Raw genomic sequence first — 19954 nt, forward strand, 5'->3', positions numbered from 1 at the left:
TGCACTGTTGGAGCTAGGAACACAAGCATTTTCCCATTAACATCTGCTAAATTTGTGTATGCGACAACAAAAAAATGGAAGAGAACCTTGATGTCCCCAGTAACATAAAGTTACTGGGCTTAGACTACCCCCTAGTGGTCTTTACAATGTGTGGAATGCTTGTAATAACAGATCATTAGTGGAAGCTGAACGACTTCATTAACTATTTGTATCCGGTGAACAATGGAGTTTGTGGCTAATTTAAATAAACACAAATCATCCTTGAATTTTTATTAAGAAGATAGTTAAATCTATGAACCTCTTAGCTTGACATATCTTTTTGAGGCAATCGGGGTCATGACTCATGCATAGGAGGCTGTAACATAAGTGAATCATTTATAAATAGGCCTATGACCTACTACTAGGTGCTCGTGCATTTTTCATTATACAATATAGTAAGTCAAGGACAGTACAGTATGAACATAAGCTAAAACTGCTTCTACAATAGAAATCCCTCATCACGCTTGTAGGCGATGTCATGGCAACGTTGGCGAGCGAAACTCATCGTAGAATTACGTCATCGGGTCTAACGTTCGTCACGCGCCAAACTGCGCATGTGCACGCCGTCATCTCAAACGCTCTACTTCGATGTATAGTTGTTTTTGATGAAAATAAAAACTTGTCAGTTTTTCACTTTCACGAGGTTTGAGTAATAATACGTTCAACTACATAATACATTGGCTCCAATCTAGGTTGTGCCTTTACATTTCGATAAAATTAACACCATTTCAATTCTCAAATACCAAACCCTGGGTTGGTCTGTTTCGCAAGCGTTCCCAGTTTTCTCGCGATGTTGCGCTTCTGGGTTTAGAAACTCTGCGGTAAAGTACAGTACATTTTGGGCTCCCGAGTGGCGCAGCGGTCAAAGCACTGCATCACAGTGCTAGAGGCGTCACTACAGACCCTGGTTTGATTCCAGGCTGTATCACAACTGGCCGTGATTGTGAGTCCCATAGGGCGGCGGACAATTGGACCAGCGTCGTCCGGGTTCGGGTTTGGCGGATTTAGGCCATCATTGTAAATACAAATTTGTTCTTAAACTGACATGCCTAGTTAAATAAATAAAAATAAAAAACGTTAATACATTAAATAGCCACCAGAGGACACACTTTTTCCTGGAAGAGAACCTTGATGTCCCCACGCCTGCCCAGTGCATTCAGTATCGGCCATGTCTGGTTGCTAGACAGAATAAAGCTTTTGTCAAATGTGATGTAAAAAGTATGTTTGTTTTTTGCATTTTAGCTAATCCTACACCTTTAACTAATCGTAACTTAATTATCCTAACCTGCTGCGTAAACTCGCATTAACCTGATATGAAAAGTCAAATTTGACAAAAGCTTTATCCCTTCTAGACAAAACCCTCAGTACACCCTCCCCTCAGACCAACGTGACAGGAATCAGAATTGCGGATGACGGTGCCACTGGGTTTTGTTTTCAGTTGGCCTTAGATAAACAAGCGGTGCTGCTGGTCCTACAGAAAATCTACCGATGAGGTAGTAGAATCGGCTAGGGAAGTCGGTTACATACAGAGCTAGAGTAATGGCAACAGTTAAACCAGATGACAGACTGACAACTTCTCAGGGCTTTATGTGCGTTGGTTTTGCGGGAGTTTTCAGTAAAACTGTCACGTCGCCTCTGGAGTTGGTGAAAATCAAGAGTCAAGTAGGCACATTTCACTGTAAAAAAGGCTTTCTGCACAGCTTTCTTGTCGTCTACCAGAATGAAGGCCTACGAGGATTTTGGAAGGGAAACCTCGTCTCCTGTCTCCGCCTGTTTCCTTACAGCGCCGTCCATTTGGCAACATACAAACAGTGAGTGAATAAGCAATTTGTGTTTGTGTTATACGTTTATTTTAGACAACTATCTATAACGTTAGAGCAGGTGTTGGCAATTCCAGTCCTCAGGGGCCTGTGTCAGTTTTTCCCCAGCCAACACACCTGACTCAAACGATCAGTATCTTCAGTTTTAGAATTTGATTATTCAGCTGTGTTTGCGCGGGGTGGAGAAAATGTGTGACACAAATTAGTCCCCGAGGACTAGAGTTGCCCACCCCTGCGTTAGGACTAGCTGTATCAGAGCCGAGACACACGCATTTGACCCTCTTATTGAAAAGTACAGCTTTTATTAGTCCAGTGTGTAGTCAGCGCTTAAAACTTTCAACTGTACTCAAAATCGTTTTGAAATCCGAGCGCCTGCAATTTAAAATCACGAGTGGAATTTAAAATCACGAGTGGAATCTCAATGTCCTGTCTTGCCGCGGCACATTGAAGCATATGATTGCTCTAGTTATGTAAAGGATAAAGGGGATTGGGTTTGCGTTTTAAAGAAACGCCCCTCAATGTAATGTTCGGTAGCGTTGTTTTATCTACAATGTTGTCAGCAAAATTAGGTTGCTATTACTCCCGTCCCTATTGCAGAATGCAGCCTTTTGACAGCATGTTCTAAAGTCGATTTAATCCACTCTTGCATTAGTCCCCTCGTTTGGTGATTGGCATTTAGGCTGTGACAAGGAAAAAGCAGACAGACCTACAGTGTGTTTAGCAGGGAAGTTTGGTAGGGTGACCTGATTTGTAACTGTGAAAAGAATTTTGTTAGATTGTAAACCTAAATGTGTACATTTGATTCTAGAGGGGGTACAATAAATAAAACAACTTGGGTAGAGTGTAGTGGCAGATTTATGTAATATTTTCTTAACTATATTTTATTAGCCATTTACTTTATTTAGTCTGATCAGTGGAACAATTCTCATTCTTAACAAAGGGATAAAAGGGATAAAATATGGGGTAATTACTGTGCTTGTCAGCAAGAACATGTCTCTTATTCCCCACACTAAATTTATTATTCCACTTCTTCCCTATTTTTGCCAGCATAACCACATATATTTGAAATCTGATATCCCTACTTGTTTCTTTGAAAATTATGAGGATATCGCTTCAAAAATGCATTAATGGACAGTTGACTAAATCATACAAAAGGCATTGGATATTAAATGCTACAGGAATGAAATATAATTTGACATTTTAGTATTGTGCAAAGCAGAGATGGTAGGGGGACTCACAACTCAAACGCATCATATTTTGTCTATGTAGAGTAAAATGATGGCAAATATCTCCAACTACTATAGTAGGCATACACCACCTGAATATTGATATTCATTAGATTCTTCTTGAAGGTTGGGTGATCTTGAGAAATTGTTATAACAAGAACATTTTCAAACACCCAGCACTTGGGAAACATAGATCAGGGAAGGCCAACCCTCCTGGGGAGCCAGCAGGATTTTCTTCCAGAACTGTTTAAAAAGGGAGTTAATCCAAATTACAAAATGTTTGTGTCCTTACCTCGAAAGCAGTCTATGGACAAGACGACTGCAATCTATAATTTGGTTGCCATCAACCATTAATATTTCCTGTGCAGAGACTTGATGTAGTGGTAACACTCCCCTGGCACTTGTCTCATACAGCTTTCCACCTGAGAACAGGGATCAATCCCTGCTTCCAACCTTCCCACGGTTTCTAGCATTTCCCAATCTCATTTCATTACTGTATGTATAAAGTGTCAAACCACAAAAAATATTAGCATACTTTACATTTCATTCCTCAAATCTTGATGTAACAAAGCGGTCTACTTTGAGTGTTCATTTAATGTTCAAAGCATCATGATACACCTACTTTTCCACCCTGGTTATAGGCCTAAGCCATGTCAAAATACATAGAATTGCAGGAAATTAGCTTCAAAACAGAAGAAGAAAAAAAACTCCCCAGTCTAGGGATTGTGCCAGGGGGCAATGAAATTCGCTTATCAAATCTCACTCCAAGCTTTCTTCAAAAGTTTGCTGCCCTGCAGTATACTGAACAAAAATATAAATGCAACATGTAAAGTGTTGGTTTCATGAGCAACATTTTCTATACTCACAAAAAGCTTATTTTTCTCATGTTGTGCACAAATTAGTTTACAACCCTGTTAGTGAGCATTTCTCTCTTGCCAAGATAATCCATCTGCCTGACAGCTCTATTCAAAGGAGATGTGTCGAATTGCATGAGACAAATGGTGGTCACACCAGATACTGACTGGTTTTCTGATCCACGCCCCTACCTTTAATAAAAAATAAAATAATAAAAAATAAAAATAATAATAATTAAAGTATCTGTGACTATGTGAAATTCTTATATGAACTGTAACTGAAATCAGTGTAATTACCATGCTAGCTAGCTAACATTAATCAACCAGGCTGATAAGGGCTTGTTTGGGACAAAGAAAGAACGAGCACGTCTTTTTACTGGGTTTACATACAGTACCAGTCAAAAGTTTGGACACACCTACTCATTTTTCTGGGTTTTTATTTATTTTTTACTATATTCTACATTGTAGAATAACACAGAAGACCACTAAACTATGAAATAACACATGGAATCATGTAGTAACTAAAGTGTTAAACAAATCAAAATATATTTGAGGTTCTTCAAAGTAGCCACACTCTGCCTTTAATGACAGCTTTGCACACTCTTGGCATTCTCTCAACTAGCTTCATGAGGTAGTCACAGACATCTCAACATCAACTGTTCAGAGGAGACTGTGTAAATCAGGACTTCATGGTCTGATTCACCACTACTAAGGGACACATAAGAAGAGACTTGCTTGGGCCAAGAAACATGAGCATTGGACATTAGACTGGTGGAAATCTGTCCTTTGGCCTGATGAGTACAAATTTGAGATTTTATTCCAATTGCCATGTTTTTGAGATGCAGAGTAGGTGAACGGATGATCTCTGCATGTGTGGTTCCCACTGTGAAGCATGGAGGAGGTGTGATAGTGTTACCAGCAAAGCACCGCCACACCGTCAGTGATTTATTTAGAATTCAAGGCACACTTAACCAGCATGGCTACCACAGCATTCTGCAGCGATACGCCATCCCATCTGGTTTGCGCTTAGTGGGACTATCATTTGTTTTCCAACAGGACAATGACCCAAAACACACCTCCAGGCTGTGTAAGGGCTATTTGACCAAGATGGAGAGTGATGGAATGATGCGTCAGATGACCTGAACTCCACAGTCCCTCGACCTCAACCCAATTGAGATGGTTTGGGTTGAGTTGGACCATAGAGTGAAGGAAAAGCAGCCAACAAGTACTCAGCATATGTGGGAACTCCTTCAAAACTGTTGGAAAAGCATTCCAGGTGAAGCTGGTTGAGTGCCAAGAGTGTGCAAAGCTGTCAAGGCAAAGGGTGGCTATTTTGAAGAATAATAAATCTATTTTGATATGTTTAACACTTTTTTGGGTTAGTACATGATTCCATATGTGTTATTTCATAGTTTTGATGTCTTCATTATTCTACAATGTAGAAAATAGTAAAAATAAAAACCCTTGAATGAGTAGGTGTGCCAACTTTAGGCTGGTACTGTATTTGCAAAGACCGATAGATTAAATGATTATTTAGCTAGACGTAGTTTGAAATGAACACATCTGCGGAACCGGTATTATTGTTGATCCACCGTGGAGCATTATAATTATTAAATCCAACTCACTTCAGGTGTTTTTAGATTCCTTCTATTCTTGACCAATCAGATGGTTCTGAAAACTCAGCCAACTATGGTGTCACTTCAGAGAAAAACACCCTGGTTTTAGTTGTGTAATCCCACTTGACCATTTCACTTGACATACCCAAATCTAACTGCATGTAGCTCAGGACCTAAGGCTATGCATATTCTTGATTCCATTTGAAAGGAAACACTTTGAAGTTTGTGGAAATGTGAAATTAATGTAGGAGAATATAACACATTAGAACTGGTAAAAGATAATACAAAGTAAAACCAAGAGATGCAAGGGAAGCCATAATGTATTATTCCAGCCCAGGCCGCAATTTAGATTTTGGACACTAAATGGCAGCAATGTGTGCAAGGTTTTAAACTGATCCAATGAACCATTGCATGTCTGTTCAAAATTTTGTATCAAGACTGCCCAAATGTGCCTAATTTGGTTTATTAATAACTTCAAGTTCCTAACTGTGTACTCTCCTCAAACAATAGCATGGTATTCGTTCACTGTAATAGCTACTGTGAATTGGACAGTGCAGTTAGATTATCAAAAATGTAAGCTTTCTGCCCATATCAGATATGTCTATGTCCTGGGAAATGTTCTTGTTACTTACAACCTCATGCTAATCGCTTTAGCTTACGTTAGCTCAACCGTCCCGATCCTGTAGCGGTTCAGTAAATCAGGTGTTAACAAAAGGTACATATGACTTGACACAAGGGGGAGCTCAGAACTAGTGTTTACCTTTTTAAGTGTGTATATTACTGTATTTATACTTGGAATATCTCTTTTCAATCGCAAATGTTCACAAATCGCTGGAGAATGTCTTTAATATTCTGTGTTATGGTGGATTCTCAATGGAGAACGTGATATTTGCATAGTATGTTTACTCTCTATTAAAGCTGTTCTTGAAATAGATGCTCTGTTAGTTATGTAACACAGTTACTTATTTCTATAATTTCTGGAAGTATCGTATTGAAAAACATGAAGCCATAATCATACATATACTCACTGGCTATACCTGCCTCACATGCATTGATGAAAGTAAATACATTTTCAAGATAAAAATTATTTAGAACAAACGTTGACCTCTGTTTTTTTGTCTTTCCAGTATCGTCCACCTCCACATGGATGAATTGGGCTACATCTCTCAGTGGAGGGCCATTTTGGCTGGTGGGCTAGCTGGTGTAAGTGCTGCACTGGCTACGTACCCTTTGGAGGTGGCAGAGACTCGCCTCATAGCTCAGAACTGCAGAGAGCCCACATACAGGGGGGTGGTCCACACGCTCTCCAAGATATACCAGACCGAAGGCCTTCGAACACTCTACAGTGGCTTCTCTCTCACAGTCCTAGGTACACACGTCTGTATACTACAGAAATGTGGAGAAAGATGTTCCTAAGAAAAGCCACACAATGATTCAGTGTAACTCAATGTTTCCCAAAATCGGTCCTGGGGACCTTAAGGAGTGTACGTTTTTGTTTTTTGTCCTAGTACTACAGAACTGATTCAAATAATCAACTCATCAAGCTTTTTAGTTTGGGAAACGCTTTTATAACTATATAAAGTGTCCGTAGTCTGCTTACTTGTGAAACACCCTTTGCCCCTCTTACAACCTCTTGAGTTTTTAAATTTGGAACAACCAAACAAAGAATATTTATTTCAAGAGTTTATTTAGGTTGTTCTATGGGGCAGTGTTGGCATGGCTAGTAACTGTGAATCTATTCTTCCACAGGTGCGTTTCCCTTCTCCATTGGTTGCTATGCAGTCTACGTCAACTTGGATAAGCTGTGGCGGGAGCCCCAATTCCGTTTCACTCCACTACAGAACTTCATAAATGGCTGCTTAGCGGCAGGAATAGCTCAAACCTTCTCCTACCCCTTTGAAACTGTGAAAAGGAAAATGCAGGTAAGGGCCATTTTATGAGATGTAACCAGATTGGTAATACCACATCTGTCCATAAGGTGGTGGATTTGTACACTTTTGTACTGGTACCTATGACCGGTACACACTGGTAGTAAAACACTTGTCCTTTATACAATAGCCCTTGAGTGCATCTGTTTTTTTCTACTTTATAAACAAAATGCAACATAGAAGCTTAGAAATGATCCCACAAATATAATTACACTTTCAAAGTTTCTAAAATAAGATTAGGAATACAGTTTCTTTGTACACTTTATTAACAAACAATAACTTACAATAGTTATTCAAATGTAAGTTACCATAGTTTGAGGCCAAGTATAAGTTAATGTCTCTCCTCACGTGGCCTTCTCTCTATGTATAAGAGGGTTCAGTAGGACTTTTATGAAGGACAGAATACTACATCTGTTTTCATCAACGTTTTAGGGACCTCAATGTGCTACGGCAGCTGAGAATGTGAACACTGTTCAGGGTCTGCCTGTAATATAGATAAGTTCTCTAAATATAGCTGGCAGCTATCACACAGTGGACAAGCACACTCCTAATTGAGAAGCCAATAAAACAAACTGAACCTCTCTTTAATCCCCTCTGCCTAGTTTCAGTTATACAGAACCAACACAACTACATGCATTCAAATGAATCTAAGGCTGCAGCCACAAATCATTTCTAGTCACATGTTGCATAGAAGTCTATCTGATGATTAGGATAAAACAATAAGTGTTAAGTAGAAACAGATGACACAACCCATAAGCGAGAATGTTTTTAAAGGAGCTTGCTTGAGGCATGGATGCAGTTATTGTTTCACTCAGCAGCCAGTATAGCATTTCCTTAACAAACTCCAACTTTGAAATCTGTAAAGGCCCTGGGACTGTGTCTTTGGGGAAGGTTCTTCTCTTGGATTGAAGTGCCCTCTAAAATGAGAATGCATCCAGTGCCGAGCCAGTTAAGTGGTTTAATGCTTGATAAAGCGAGAGGACATTTTGTTTTGGGATGTGCCGATACGGACATCCGGTGAGAGAACTGCCTGAGACCACACCCACATTTGCTCAGTTCATTTGCTTATCAAAATATTGAGTCATGCGACATCCAAGTTACAAATGTCCCTTAGCACAGATCCCTGATCAGTTTGCGCAATTATCAAACATTTGAGGAATTTCCATTGATGGAATAATTCCATTCATTCCATAGTCTCTTACTACTTGGATCACACACACACTTTTATGAAGGTCAGTGCTATCCAGGATCCTTGGGACATCTCTACCATAAACCTTACCCGTACCATTTTCAATGTCAACTTCAATTGAAGTTGACATTTAAAATGGTAAAGGGGTAGGGATGTTCCAAAGAATTTGGATAGCACTGACCCTTTTATGAGTTAGTCCTAAATATCTGTCATTTATTGATCCTTAATGTATTTATATTGGTGCTTTCCGGGGTCACTTTCCTAGTAACTGGTCTAACTGTAAAACGCTCACATTACATAATGAAGTGTCATAACTCCTCTAATCAGGAATTTTTATCCTCGTTTATCGCCAGGCCCAGAATCCTCGGCTCCCGCATTACGGTGGGGCCGATGTCCACTTCACTGGAATGCTGGACTGCTTCAGGCAGGTGATCAGAAACAAGGGCATCCTGACACTGTGGAGTGGCATCACAGCCAACATGGTCAAGGTATGACAACCTAAGTCATTTTTCCATTAGCCTATTATCGTACTGATTTATTGTGCTCTAACCCCCACCCCTCTACTAGTCCTCCTCTGTCCTGTCTGCTGTAGAGATGGTAATATACAGCCAACACACCTATATTAAACCGAGGGAGAGATGCTTTGTGGGTAATTCACAAAAGGGATATTACAAGTTGGCTGCCGTGGGTCCGCTCATTTTTCATCTCCAAATGGCTTTTCACGATGGCAGTGAAGTTGTTTTGTTTACTGGTGTAAAATCTCCTCTCATGAACAGTCTAACAATTCAATTGTGGACAAGATAATTATAACCAGGCCCTACTACCAGGGCAGTTTCTAACCTACCTCTTCACATTTTATACAGAGGCACTTCAAAAGCTATTGAGCCCACTAACATCTTCTCTGTTTTTCCTCCTTAGATTGTCCCTTACTTTGGCCTTCTCTTCAGCTGCTTTGAGATGTGCAAGCAGGTCTGTCTGTACCGCAACGGGTACATTGTGTCTCCATTGAGCTATAAGTTGGCACCAGGGGTGGACCAGAGCATGGGCCCCACTGAGGTAGAAGAGGTGAAACGGTACCTGAAGAATAAGAGTTTTCAGTCACAGCAAGGAAGTCGCTGGTAAAACTGGTGGAACAAAAACGTCTGGATTTCTGAAGGGGATGATGATCATTAGTATAGGAAAGTGTCTGAATGATGATGGAAAGGAGTCAGGAACATTTGTTGGAATGCTTCAATGCTTTGAAGATGACAATTTGGTTGATGTCAGGTCTTTTACAGCTGTGTGTTTGTGTATTAGCAACCATTTCAGAATCAGAGGTAGATCCATTGATATTTGAAAGTTGCAATGCAATCATAGGAATTGCACTTCTATACTTAATACATGGGAAAAACTTAAACTGTTTGTTCGTCAATTCCTGATTCCGAGTTAGTTTTTTTTAAATATAGTTTTTTGACAGTTCTGTGTTTACTGCAGTTTATTCATACTTATGGGCTGCAGGTAGCCTAGAGGCTAAGAGCTTTGGGACAGTAAGCGAAAGGTTGCTGTTTTGAATCCCTGAGGTGCTGATGTGCCATTGAGCAAGGCACTTAACCCTAATTGCTCCTGTAAGTCGCTCTTGATAACAGCGTCTGCTAAATTACCATTTTTAAATGTTACGGCAATGACCTGGTTCTAACAATGGTCTTGGCCTTACGTAATGGCCATGAAGGGGAACACAAAGCACAAACCTGTTAATAAAATGGAATTATCTTACAATGCAAATGAATGCTTTTTTTCATTATATTTGTAATGTAGTAATGACTATTTTAACAGACTTGGGTATGTCATATTTATGTGCCTTAAGGTTTCCTTTATTGATTATAGGGCTTATTTTGATGACTGTTTTAATTATGATTGGTAGATATGTAATTATTCACACAAGTATCTGAGTTGAAGACATTAATCAGTTGCTAACTTTCATAGCACATACTGTATCAGTGTGTGTTGTGAACCTAGCAATAAGATTGTCACTGAGAATTAAAGGGGAAAGAAAACACTAGGCTTTAGAATGCCAGTTCACTGTAACTAACTCCTAAAGTGTTTCCATTCCCCTTTTAAGATTACGTGTATACGGTATGTAATACATTTGATGGATGAAACTATGCAAATGTATAATGAATTGTTTTAGATTGAGATGATTCAGAATCATTGAAGTAAATTTCACTTGAACAGTCATTGTAATGCACAAATAAATTCCTTTGCTAAGCAAGGTGGTGTGGCTCTCCTGAACATGGGTTGACAATGTATGGATGACAACACAAATTCCATTTGTACTTATACGAAGGAAATGAATGGAGCAATCTCGCCCTCAGTATCATATTTGGCAGAACACTACATTCAGAAGAATGTATCTGATGGAAATGTTGAATACAGAATACAGAATGGGTGTACAAATGTGGTTCTGTCCTTCATGATTTGTATCTCAAAGGCTCTAAGAGGTGCACCCTACAGAGAATACCCTAGTCAGGTGACTGTAACCTGATCAGCTACTGTTCCCCCAGTGTGAGCTGACCCCACCACCTTATTACAGTAGGCCTGTAGACAGCAGCATTTAATTTTCCCAAAAGATGTAATGGATATTTGAGGAGCAAATGCATTTTTTTTTGTCCCAAGGAAGTTTGATCACAGGACTGACTATCATTGTCACTTTGTAGGACTGTAAGATAAGTTGTGTCAATGTCATAATATAACATATCAGATCTGCTTGACCATGGCATTTTATATAAAAGGAATTTTGAGAAACTGCAGAGTCAAGGACATTTTAACCTGGTAGTGAATGGGATGACCTTTTCCCCCTGTATCTAAGTGTCCTCTGGCTCTCACAGCTGATGATTAACACATAGTAGACAGGAGTTTCAGCTGCTCCAAGCTGCCATGCTTTTCACATGACCTTGGGTCCAGAACTCAACCTAAAGTTGGTAAGGCATAAGCAAGGTTTGATGAGTGTTATTCACTCTCCATCAACCATGTAGGCGTACTGCACCTACAACCTGTTGAATGACATGAAAGCAAAAAGTACTATTTTAAACTTTGGATATAACTTTTATGTGTATTATTATAGGCCAACCTTTAATGTATGATATTCATTAAATGCTTATTTTGAAATAGTTTTGGCAGAGGCCAACGCAGTTTAATTCAAATTCACGAAGACGGGATAAATCTCATCTTTCAAGCGAGGGGACAATCATTAAAATAGGTTTCCGCCTACTAAATCCACTAGCGCACCAATGGCATGCCGCCTTCCAGCTCCCGTTTTGTCTCGCGAACACAGTGGTATTAAATCCTCTCTCAACTAAATGGATCGGCCATTTCGACTGAGCCGGTATACCCCAGCAGTCCTTTCGTTGAACGGGAAGGTTTCCTTGTAACAACGTCCTCGATAACAACCGAAAATGAATGAGACCGTCATCTCGTTCGGCAAGGACTTCTTGGCTGGTGGTATTTCCGCTGCCATCTCCAAAACAGCTGTAGCCCCTATTGAAAGAATCAAGCTGCTTCTTCAGGTAAGTTTGACTGGCTTTTCAGAAATGTAATGTACTGATGTTAGCCCTTGACTCTGTAGTTTCTTTCAAGATCACTATCTCCTTTGAAATAAAATGCAATGCTCTTTTAAATCAAATGGCATGGTCAAACAGATTTATCAATTGTCAGTTATAATAATATATCTAACGTTAATGTTATTAGTGACATTGACAGTAAGTTAACTAGTTAGCGAGCTCCTAACGTTAACTTGGCTAATGACATTGGTGCGTTGCGAAGATGCGAGTGACCCTTCCATTTTGGTCCCTCTTCGCGTTCGGTGAGATCACTTGAGACTGTCAGTTCAGTAGTTGACCGGTGTCTTTGTATTTGGCTTAACTAGCTTGAATCTTGCTTGTTGCCAAGGACTATTTCGCAACCACGCAAGTTGACTTGTAAAAGACACCGTGTTCGTCTTATGATCATTGTCATCCCTACTACTCACATTTGTGTCCTTGCCCATTGCATCAAATATGGCGCAGCTGGTAGTTACTAGGCCCTAGAAATTGCCAAGGTCGCAACAAACGGAGGCTACATCCTGTGTGAACTGAGGCCTAGCGAGCACCAAACTCGTGCGGAGGCGGGTTCTTCTGCATTGTGAATGTTGAAAGGCGAGATGTGATTGGTGCTGACTAGTTTCTTGATTTTAGCTACTACTATCCATGTACCGGTATCCACAATGTTGCCCTAGGGAATTTGATTGGCGCTTGCCCTAAGGGTGGCAGGTAGCCAAGCTGTCAGTGTTGAACCAGTAATCTGAAAGTCGCTTCTTCTAAAACCCGAGCCGACAAGGTGAAAGATCTGGTGTGCCCTTGAGCAATGCACTTAAACCTAATTTGCTCCAGGGGTGACCCTGTGAACACATTTAACTGAGGCTCTGGTGTATGTGACAAAACATTTTGTTTGCCCATGTTTCCTTACCATGAGAAGCATCATCAGGGGTGTTGGCTACTTGTCTTTGTTTATTTAGTTGGTAGTTGTCAACTTTGCTAAGAACATTGTGCAATGATTGAAGGGCACACAACATGTTGAACTCCCCATATAGCTAAGCCTTTTTGACATATTTGTCATTAAACAGTTTCCTTTTCTCTTCAAATGTTTGATATTTTGTAAATGTATAGTATAAGCAGGAGTGGGATTTTGATTTGTCTATTTGTTTACAGGTGCAACATGCTAGCAAACAGATTACCGTTGACAAGCAGTACAAGGGCATCATGGATTGCGTCGTCCGTATCCCCAAGGAGCAGGGCTTCCTGTCATTCTGGAGAGGGAACTTGGCCAACGTCATCAGATACTTCCCCACCCAGGCCCTCAACTTTGCATTCAAGGACAAATACAAGCAAATCTTCCTGGATGGCGTGGACAAGAAACAGTTCTGGAGATACTTCGCTGGTAACCTGGCCTCTGGCGGTGCTGCTGGAGCCACCTCCCTGTGTTTTGTGTACCCCCTCGACTTCGCCAGAACCCGACTGGCTGCTGATGTCGGTAAGGCCGGTGCTGGGCGTGAGTTCAATGGCCTGGGTGACTGCTTGAAGAAGATCTACAAGGCTGATGGTCTGAAGGGCCTGTACCAGGGCTTCTCGGTGTCTGTCCAGGGCATCATCATTTACAGAGCTTCTTACTTCGGCGTCTATGACACAGCCAAGGGTGAGTCCATGGGCTGCTCTGAGCACAGGCCTCAATCATCATATTTGAGTAGAGGATCTGCAAGTGTCTGTTTCAAAGAATGTTAGAGCCTACTTTAATTCTCTTGTTTTTTTTCTCTGTAGGCATGCTGCCAGATCCAAAGAACGCAAGCATCCTTGTCAGCTGGGCCATCGCGCAGTCTGTGACTGCAGTCGCCGGTCTTACATCCTACCCCTTTGATACCGTCCGTCGTCGCATGATGATGCAGTCTGGGCGCAAAGGAGGTAATTGTAAACTTTTGAGCACTTGTCAGTTTTGTTATGTTGTGTATTCAGTCACGCTATCCACAACATTGAGCTACATCTTGTGCGTACCATTCAGCCAAGGCAGAGGTATGACCTATTTTCCATGTGTTTTGCAGGTGACATCATGTACACTGGCACCATGGACTGCTGGAAGAAGATCGCGAGGGATGAGGGTGGCAAGGCCTTCTTCAAAGGAGCCTGGTCCAACGTTCTCCGAGGCATGGGTGGTGCCTTTGTGCTAGTTTTGTACGATGAGTTGAAGAAGGTCCTCTAAACTGTTTTTATGTCCACCATAAATGTTGTGAGATGTTTAAACTGTAACATATCTTGTACAGTTGGAAGGACGGTCAAATTCCACCTTGTTTATAGGGACCAACTAGTATGTCGGTGCTAGTTGTACTGGGAAAATTGGTTCTGCACTTTTTAATTGGCCCAATGTTTGTTTTGTTTGCCCCCTCACCAGAATGTCATTCCCATAAAACAAAGGTAACTATGCCAGATCTTTAGATATCAACCCGTTTCATCCAGATGGTCTGTTTTTTTTTTGTCAATACTGTAACAATAAAGGCAACCTACTGAATGAACCTATAATTAGCTTTTTACTTTGTGTCGAAGTAGCAACTCTGAATGGTGTGTAGTGATTCTCCTGGCTTCCCTTCAATGTGGTTTCTCTTGAGAGCCAGCTTGTCTTATTCCTGGAGGTGTAACCTTAATCTCTGGGTTGTACTCGCCGGTTGTTGTTGGACTCCTGCCAAAGTCAGCTGACAAACTTGGACTGGCTTGGTGTAATCTATACAAACCGGTGATAAGGTTCCAAACACTGGCGACATGAAAGAAAATGTAGCAGAGGGAGTTATGACAAGTCAGTGGCTTAAGTTTTTACCTAATCAAAATGTGTCTTTGAACGCAGTTGACTCATTTGTAAACTAAGTGGCATCCGGTGCTGAGGAATCCAGGATTACCTGGTGAAGTGGATTACTTCAGGCTTCTTAACATACTTTATCTCCCATCAAGCCTCTTCTGACTCGGAATTGGAGAGATGCTGGACCATAACGTGTGGCCAATTGTGTAGATTAACCAAAATAACAACCCTGCTCAAAGTTGTCAATTTTATTGTTGAACCTGTGAGTTTGGGTGCCAATCCACATTGCAGAGAAACAGTGTTAATTCACTGGATCATACTGCAAACTCCCTTTTCCCTTCAGACAAGATGGCCGGGTAACTTGTAATGGTGGCAAACCTGAATGAAATAAAGCACTACTAAGAAATAAAATCAGTGGGTGCTGACATGTTTGAAGTCTTGAGACGTGGCTGAGATTCTTCCAGATATGTGATAGGAGCAGGTGTAAAGACCAATTGGTGCCTATCCAAACTTGTGTCATCAAGAAGAGTACAGATGGTCCTTTCCCTTTTCATATCAACTACACTGCTGGCTGCAATATATTCGGTCATAATCCCTGTCCTTGGGATACCTTCACTAGCGTAGAGGAGACAGACAACTACTGAAGTAGGCCTGTCACGAACTCTATAGGTCTATTGTGTCTAGGATGCTCTTCAATGGCAGACACCCTTAATTTAGCTCACGATGCCTCAGATTACATGTGATTTACCCAGCAGGGTATGAAGTATCTGTAATCTTCCTAACTCCTGCGTGGAATTTTTAGGAAGTAATCCTTTGCATCAGAATTGCATCAGGGTCTTTGCTATTTGGGATCCTTGGGAAATCCCTATCCAGTTGACGTTTAAAATGGTTAGGTTAGGGCACGTGTCAAACTCATTCCATGGAGGGCCAAGTGTCTGCGTGTTTTCACTCCTCGTAATTAATGAAGTAAGGAAATCCCCTCACCTGGTTGCCGGTCTTAATTGAAAGGGAAAAAATAAAACTCGCAGACTCTAGGCCCGCTATGGAATGAGTTTGACACCCCTGGGCTAGAATAGGGACATCCCAAGGATTACAGATCGCACTAACCATTGCGTCAGTGTCACGGCAGAAATGGTCTGGACTGGTGATCTACCTACAACTTTGGCTGGTAACTTTGTAATGTTTCAGCATGTCCTTTCCACCTCTGCGTCATTACAACTGAATTAGGAGGCATTAGTGAGTCACTTAGTAGTGGGGCTCAGTGGCATTCAGTCAGATTTATGCTGTGTCCACGTGAGTCATTAAAATGACATCCATTTGAGGTCATAGGAGAGAGCTCAGACTAGCACCATTTCAGTGCCACACCTTTGGACTGATTTGTAAAAAAATAAAATAATAATAATTGTCTATATATCCCAATTTGAAAGATGTCATTCAAATAAAAAGGGACAACGGCCAATATTACAATTACTCACAATATTAGTCTGTTTTCAGGTTTGGGGTGTGATTATTATTTACTGATCACATTTTTCAAAAGGTGAAACTGGTTTGATCTGCCCTTAACTGGTGTAAAACCAATGTCAAAGAACATATCGTGCAGATGGATTACATGGTTTTAGCAGATTACTCATCACCACTGGGGGCATGCGCCGGAATCCATTCCTGACTGCGCTGCTGTTGCATAATCCTGTCCTTGCCTGGTGAATGACGTAATAGGCTACACACCCTAAATCCAGCCGCGTCTCTGTTTAGTCAGTGATATGAAAGTAATGTGATTATTGGACGGCAACATTGAGTTCAAATCAGGGCCGGTTTTCCCGATAGTGAAGAAATGTAGGTTTACCAGTGGTTTAATGATGCATCTTTCCCAAAACACCACGCAGAGAGAACGGTCGCTAACTGCATAGTTGGAACATGTGTCGATACTGAAAGGATCAAAAGAAAGGGGACGCTGCTCTCGGATCAGCTTTCTCCATTCAACATTTGCCTTAACGTTAGAATTATTTCACAATACTGACGACGGATCAGCTCCTAGAGAGATATTACCGCATACGGTTGCACATTTTAAAGTGGATTATTATAACGTTTACCAATTGATGTGCAAAATCCAATGAAAATATAATGCGTACCCAATGATGTGCCAAATTGGTGATTTAGTTCATTTTCATTGGTTAGTAAGCATTATAATGAACCGCTTCAATATTTGCAAGCTAGGTGGTAATATCTCTCTAGGAGCTGATCCGTCGTCAGTTGCTCATTTAGGCTACACTTATTTCATATTATAATTCTATTCCATATTTTAAATGGTATTTGGGATCTGTATTCATTTTTATAGACTTGTTTAACCATCACCAGTGTGATTTGTGGTTCACCTGCCAGTCGTAGAAATGCATAGAGTGCCATCCTGAGGTGAATGTATGTTACTAGCATTTTATCTATCCTTTGCACACTGTTGGCATAGCACCAAAGCGTGGGTCACCAACAACATAAACGTAAATGATGGACCAAATGCGTTCCTTGACATGTCTACACTTGATTTCTATGACAAATCTATAGTGGTCAATAAATTACATTCCATGAGAGAAACATTTTTTTTATCCAAACATGATTTACATCATTTGATTACAAAGTCTCATATGGCAAAGAAACTTAAACAATGGTCCTTCGTTTTTTGTATAAAATAAAGTAAAAGTTGTGCTAGTGGGGTATCTTATTGAGAAAGGCATAGTTAAAGTTTGACAGATTCCCTGAATTTGAACTTGTGTCCACAACAATACATTGATTGCAGCCACAAAGCATACCAATTTTTTTTTTTTAAACATGGCTATTTTGGTTGGCTTGGGGAATCAGTGACCTCCTTCAGGTGTCCAGAAACTGCCCTTGTACAACAATGTTATTGTAGCCATGACAAGTCATTTTTCATGGGTCAGCCTGTCTATAGAAGAGGAGGCTGGTGGAAGGCGCTATAGGAGGACGGGCTCATTCTAATGGCTTGAATGGAATCAATGGAATAGTATCAAACAGATCAAACATATGGAAACCACATGTTTGACCTCGTTCCATTTATTCCATTCCAGCCATTACAATGAGCTCATCCTGCTACAGCTCCTCCCACCAGCCTCATATGGTCCATAAATCAGACCAGTGTCCACCTCAGGCAGCACATCCTGAACAAGCTCTGTCTCAGGTCTGTGTTTGGCACTACACTTGCAACTTGCGGACCAACTGGCATGTGTCTTCACTGACATTTTCAACCTCTCACTGACTGAGTCTGTAATACCTACATGTTTCAAACAGACCACCATAGTCCCTGTGCCCAAGAAAGCGAATGTAACCTGCCTAAATTATTACCGCCCCGTAGCACTCACGTCGGTAGACATGAAGTGCTTTGAAAGGCTGGTCATGGCTCACATCAAAACCATCATGCCAGAAACCCTAGACCCACTACAGTTTGCATACTGCCCCAACAAATCAAATCAAATGTTATTTGTCACATACACATGGTTAGCAGATGTTAATGCGAGTGTAGCGAAATGCTTGTGCTTCTAGTTCCGACAATGCCGTAATAACCAACGAGTAATCTAACCTAACAATTCCACAACTACTACCTTATACACACAAGTGTAAATGGATAAAGAATATGTACATAAAGATATATGAATGAGTGATGGTACAGAATGGCATAGGCAAGATGCAGTAGATGGTATAGAGTACAGTATATACATATGAGATGAGTAATGTAAGGTATATAAACATAAAGTGGCATAGTTTAAAGTGGCTAGTAATACATGTATTACATAAAGATGGCAAGATGCAGTAGATGATATAGAGTACAATATATACATATGAGATGAGTAATGTAGGGTATGTAAACATTATATTAAGTGGCATTGTTTAAAGTGACTAGTGATACATTTTTACATAAATTTCCATCAATTCCCATTATTAAATTGGCTGGAGTTGAGTCAGTATGTTGGCAGCAGCCGCTAAATGTTAGTGGTGGCTGTTTAACAGTCTGATGGCCTTGAGATAGAAGCTGTTTTTCAGTCTCTCGGTCCCTGCTTTGATGCACCTGTACTGACCTCGCCTTCTGGATGATAGCGGGGTGAACAGGCAGTGGCTCGGGTGGTTGTTGTCCTTGATGATCTTTATGGCCTTCCTGTGACATCGGGTGGTGTAGGTGTCCTGGAGGGCAGGTAGTTTGCCCCCAGTGATGCGTTGTGCAGACCTCACTACCCCCTGGAGAGCCTTACGGTTGTGGGAGGAGCAGTTGCCGTACCAGGCGGAGATACAGCCCGACAGGATAGTCTCGATTGTGCATCTGTAGTAGTTTGTGAGTGCTTTTGGTGACAAGCCGAATTTCTTCAGCCTCCTGAGGTTGAAGAGGCGCTGCTGCACCTTCTTCACAATGCTGTCTGTGTGGGTGGACCAATTCAGTTTGTCCGTGATGTGTACGCCGAGGAACTTAAAACTTACTACCCTCTCCACTACTGTCCCGTCGATGTGGATAGGGAGGGTGCTCCCTCTGCTGTTTCCTGAAGTCCACAATCATCTCCTTTGTTTTGTTGACGTTGAGTGTGAGGTTATTTTCCTGACACCACACTCCGAGGGGCCTCACCTCCTCCCTGTAGGCCGTCTCGTCGTTGTTGGTAATCAAGCCTACCACTGTAGTGTCGTCCGCAAACTTGATGATTGAGTTCAAGGCGTGCATGGCCACGCAGTCGTGGGTGAACAGGGAGTACAGGAGAGGGCTCAGAACGCACCCTTGTGGGGCCCCAGTGTTGAGGATCAGCGGGGTGGAGATGTTGTTACCTACCCTTACCACCTGGGGGCGGCCCGTCAGGAAGTCCAGTACCCAGCTGCACAGGGCGGGGTCGAGACCCAGGGTCTCGAGCTTGATGACGAGTTTGGACGGTACTATGGTGTTAAAT

The 19954-nt window shown here is 41.3% G+C and overlaps 2 protein-coding genes across 2 annotated transcripts; both read left to right on the top strand.

Moving 5' to 3' along the window:
* The first annotated feature begins 1207 nt into the window (after positions 1-1207).
* On the top strand, positions 1208-10920 carry LOC129827708 (solute carrier family 25 member 43-like). The gene is made up of 5 exons (XM_055888798.1): positions 1208-1850; positions 6683-6924; positions 7305-7477; positions 9026-9160; positions 9591-10920. Exons 1-5 carry the CDS (start codon positions 1579-1581, stop codon positions 9792-9794), a joined length of 1026 nt encoding a protein of 341 aa, XP_055744773.1. The 5' UTR covers positions 1208-1578; the 3' UTR covers positions 9795-10920.
* Positions 10921-12006: 1086 nt separating this feature from the next.
* LOC129827709 (ADP/ATP translocase 2-like) lies at positions 12007-14752 on the top strand. The gene is made up of 4 exons (XM_055888800.1): positions 12007-12214; positions 13394-13877; positions 14000-14140; positions 14278-14752. Exons 1-4 carry the CDS (start codon positions 12104-12106, stop codon positions 14433-14435), a joined length of 894 nt encoding a protein of 297 aa, XP_055744775.1. The 5' UTR covers positions 12007-12103; the 3' UTR covers positions 14436-14752.
* The last annotated feature ends 5202 nt before the right edge of the window (positions 14753-19954 follow it).

This window comes from Salvelinus fontinalis, chromosome 29 (genome assembly GCF_029448725.1).
Source record: "Salvelinus fontinalis isolate EN_2023a chromosome 29, ASM2944872v1, whole genome shotgun sequence".
Classification (NCBI taxonomy): domain Eukaryota; kingdom Metazoa; phylum Chordata; class Actinopteri; order Salmoniformes; family Salmonidae; genus Salvelinus; species Salvelinus fontinalis.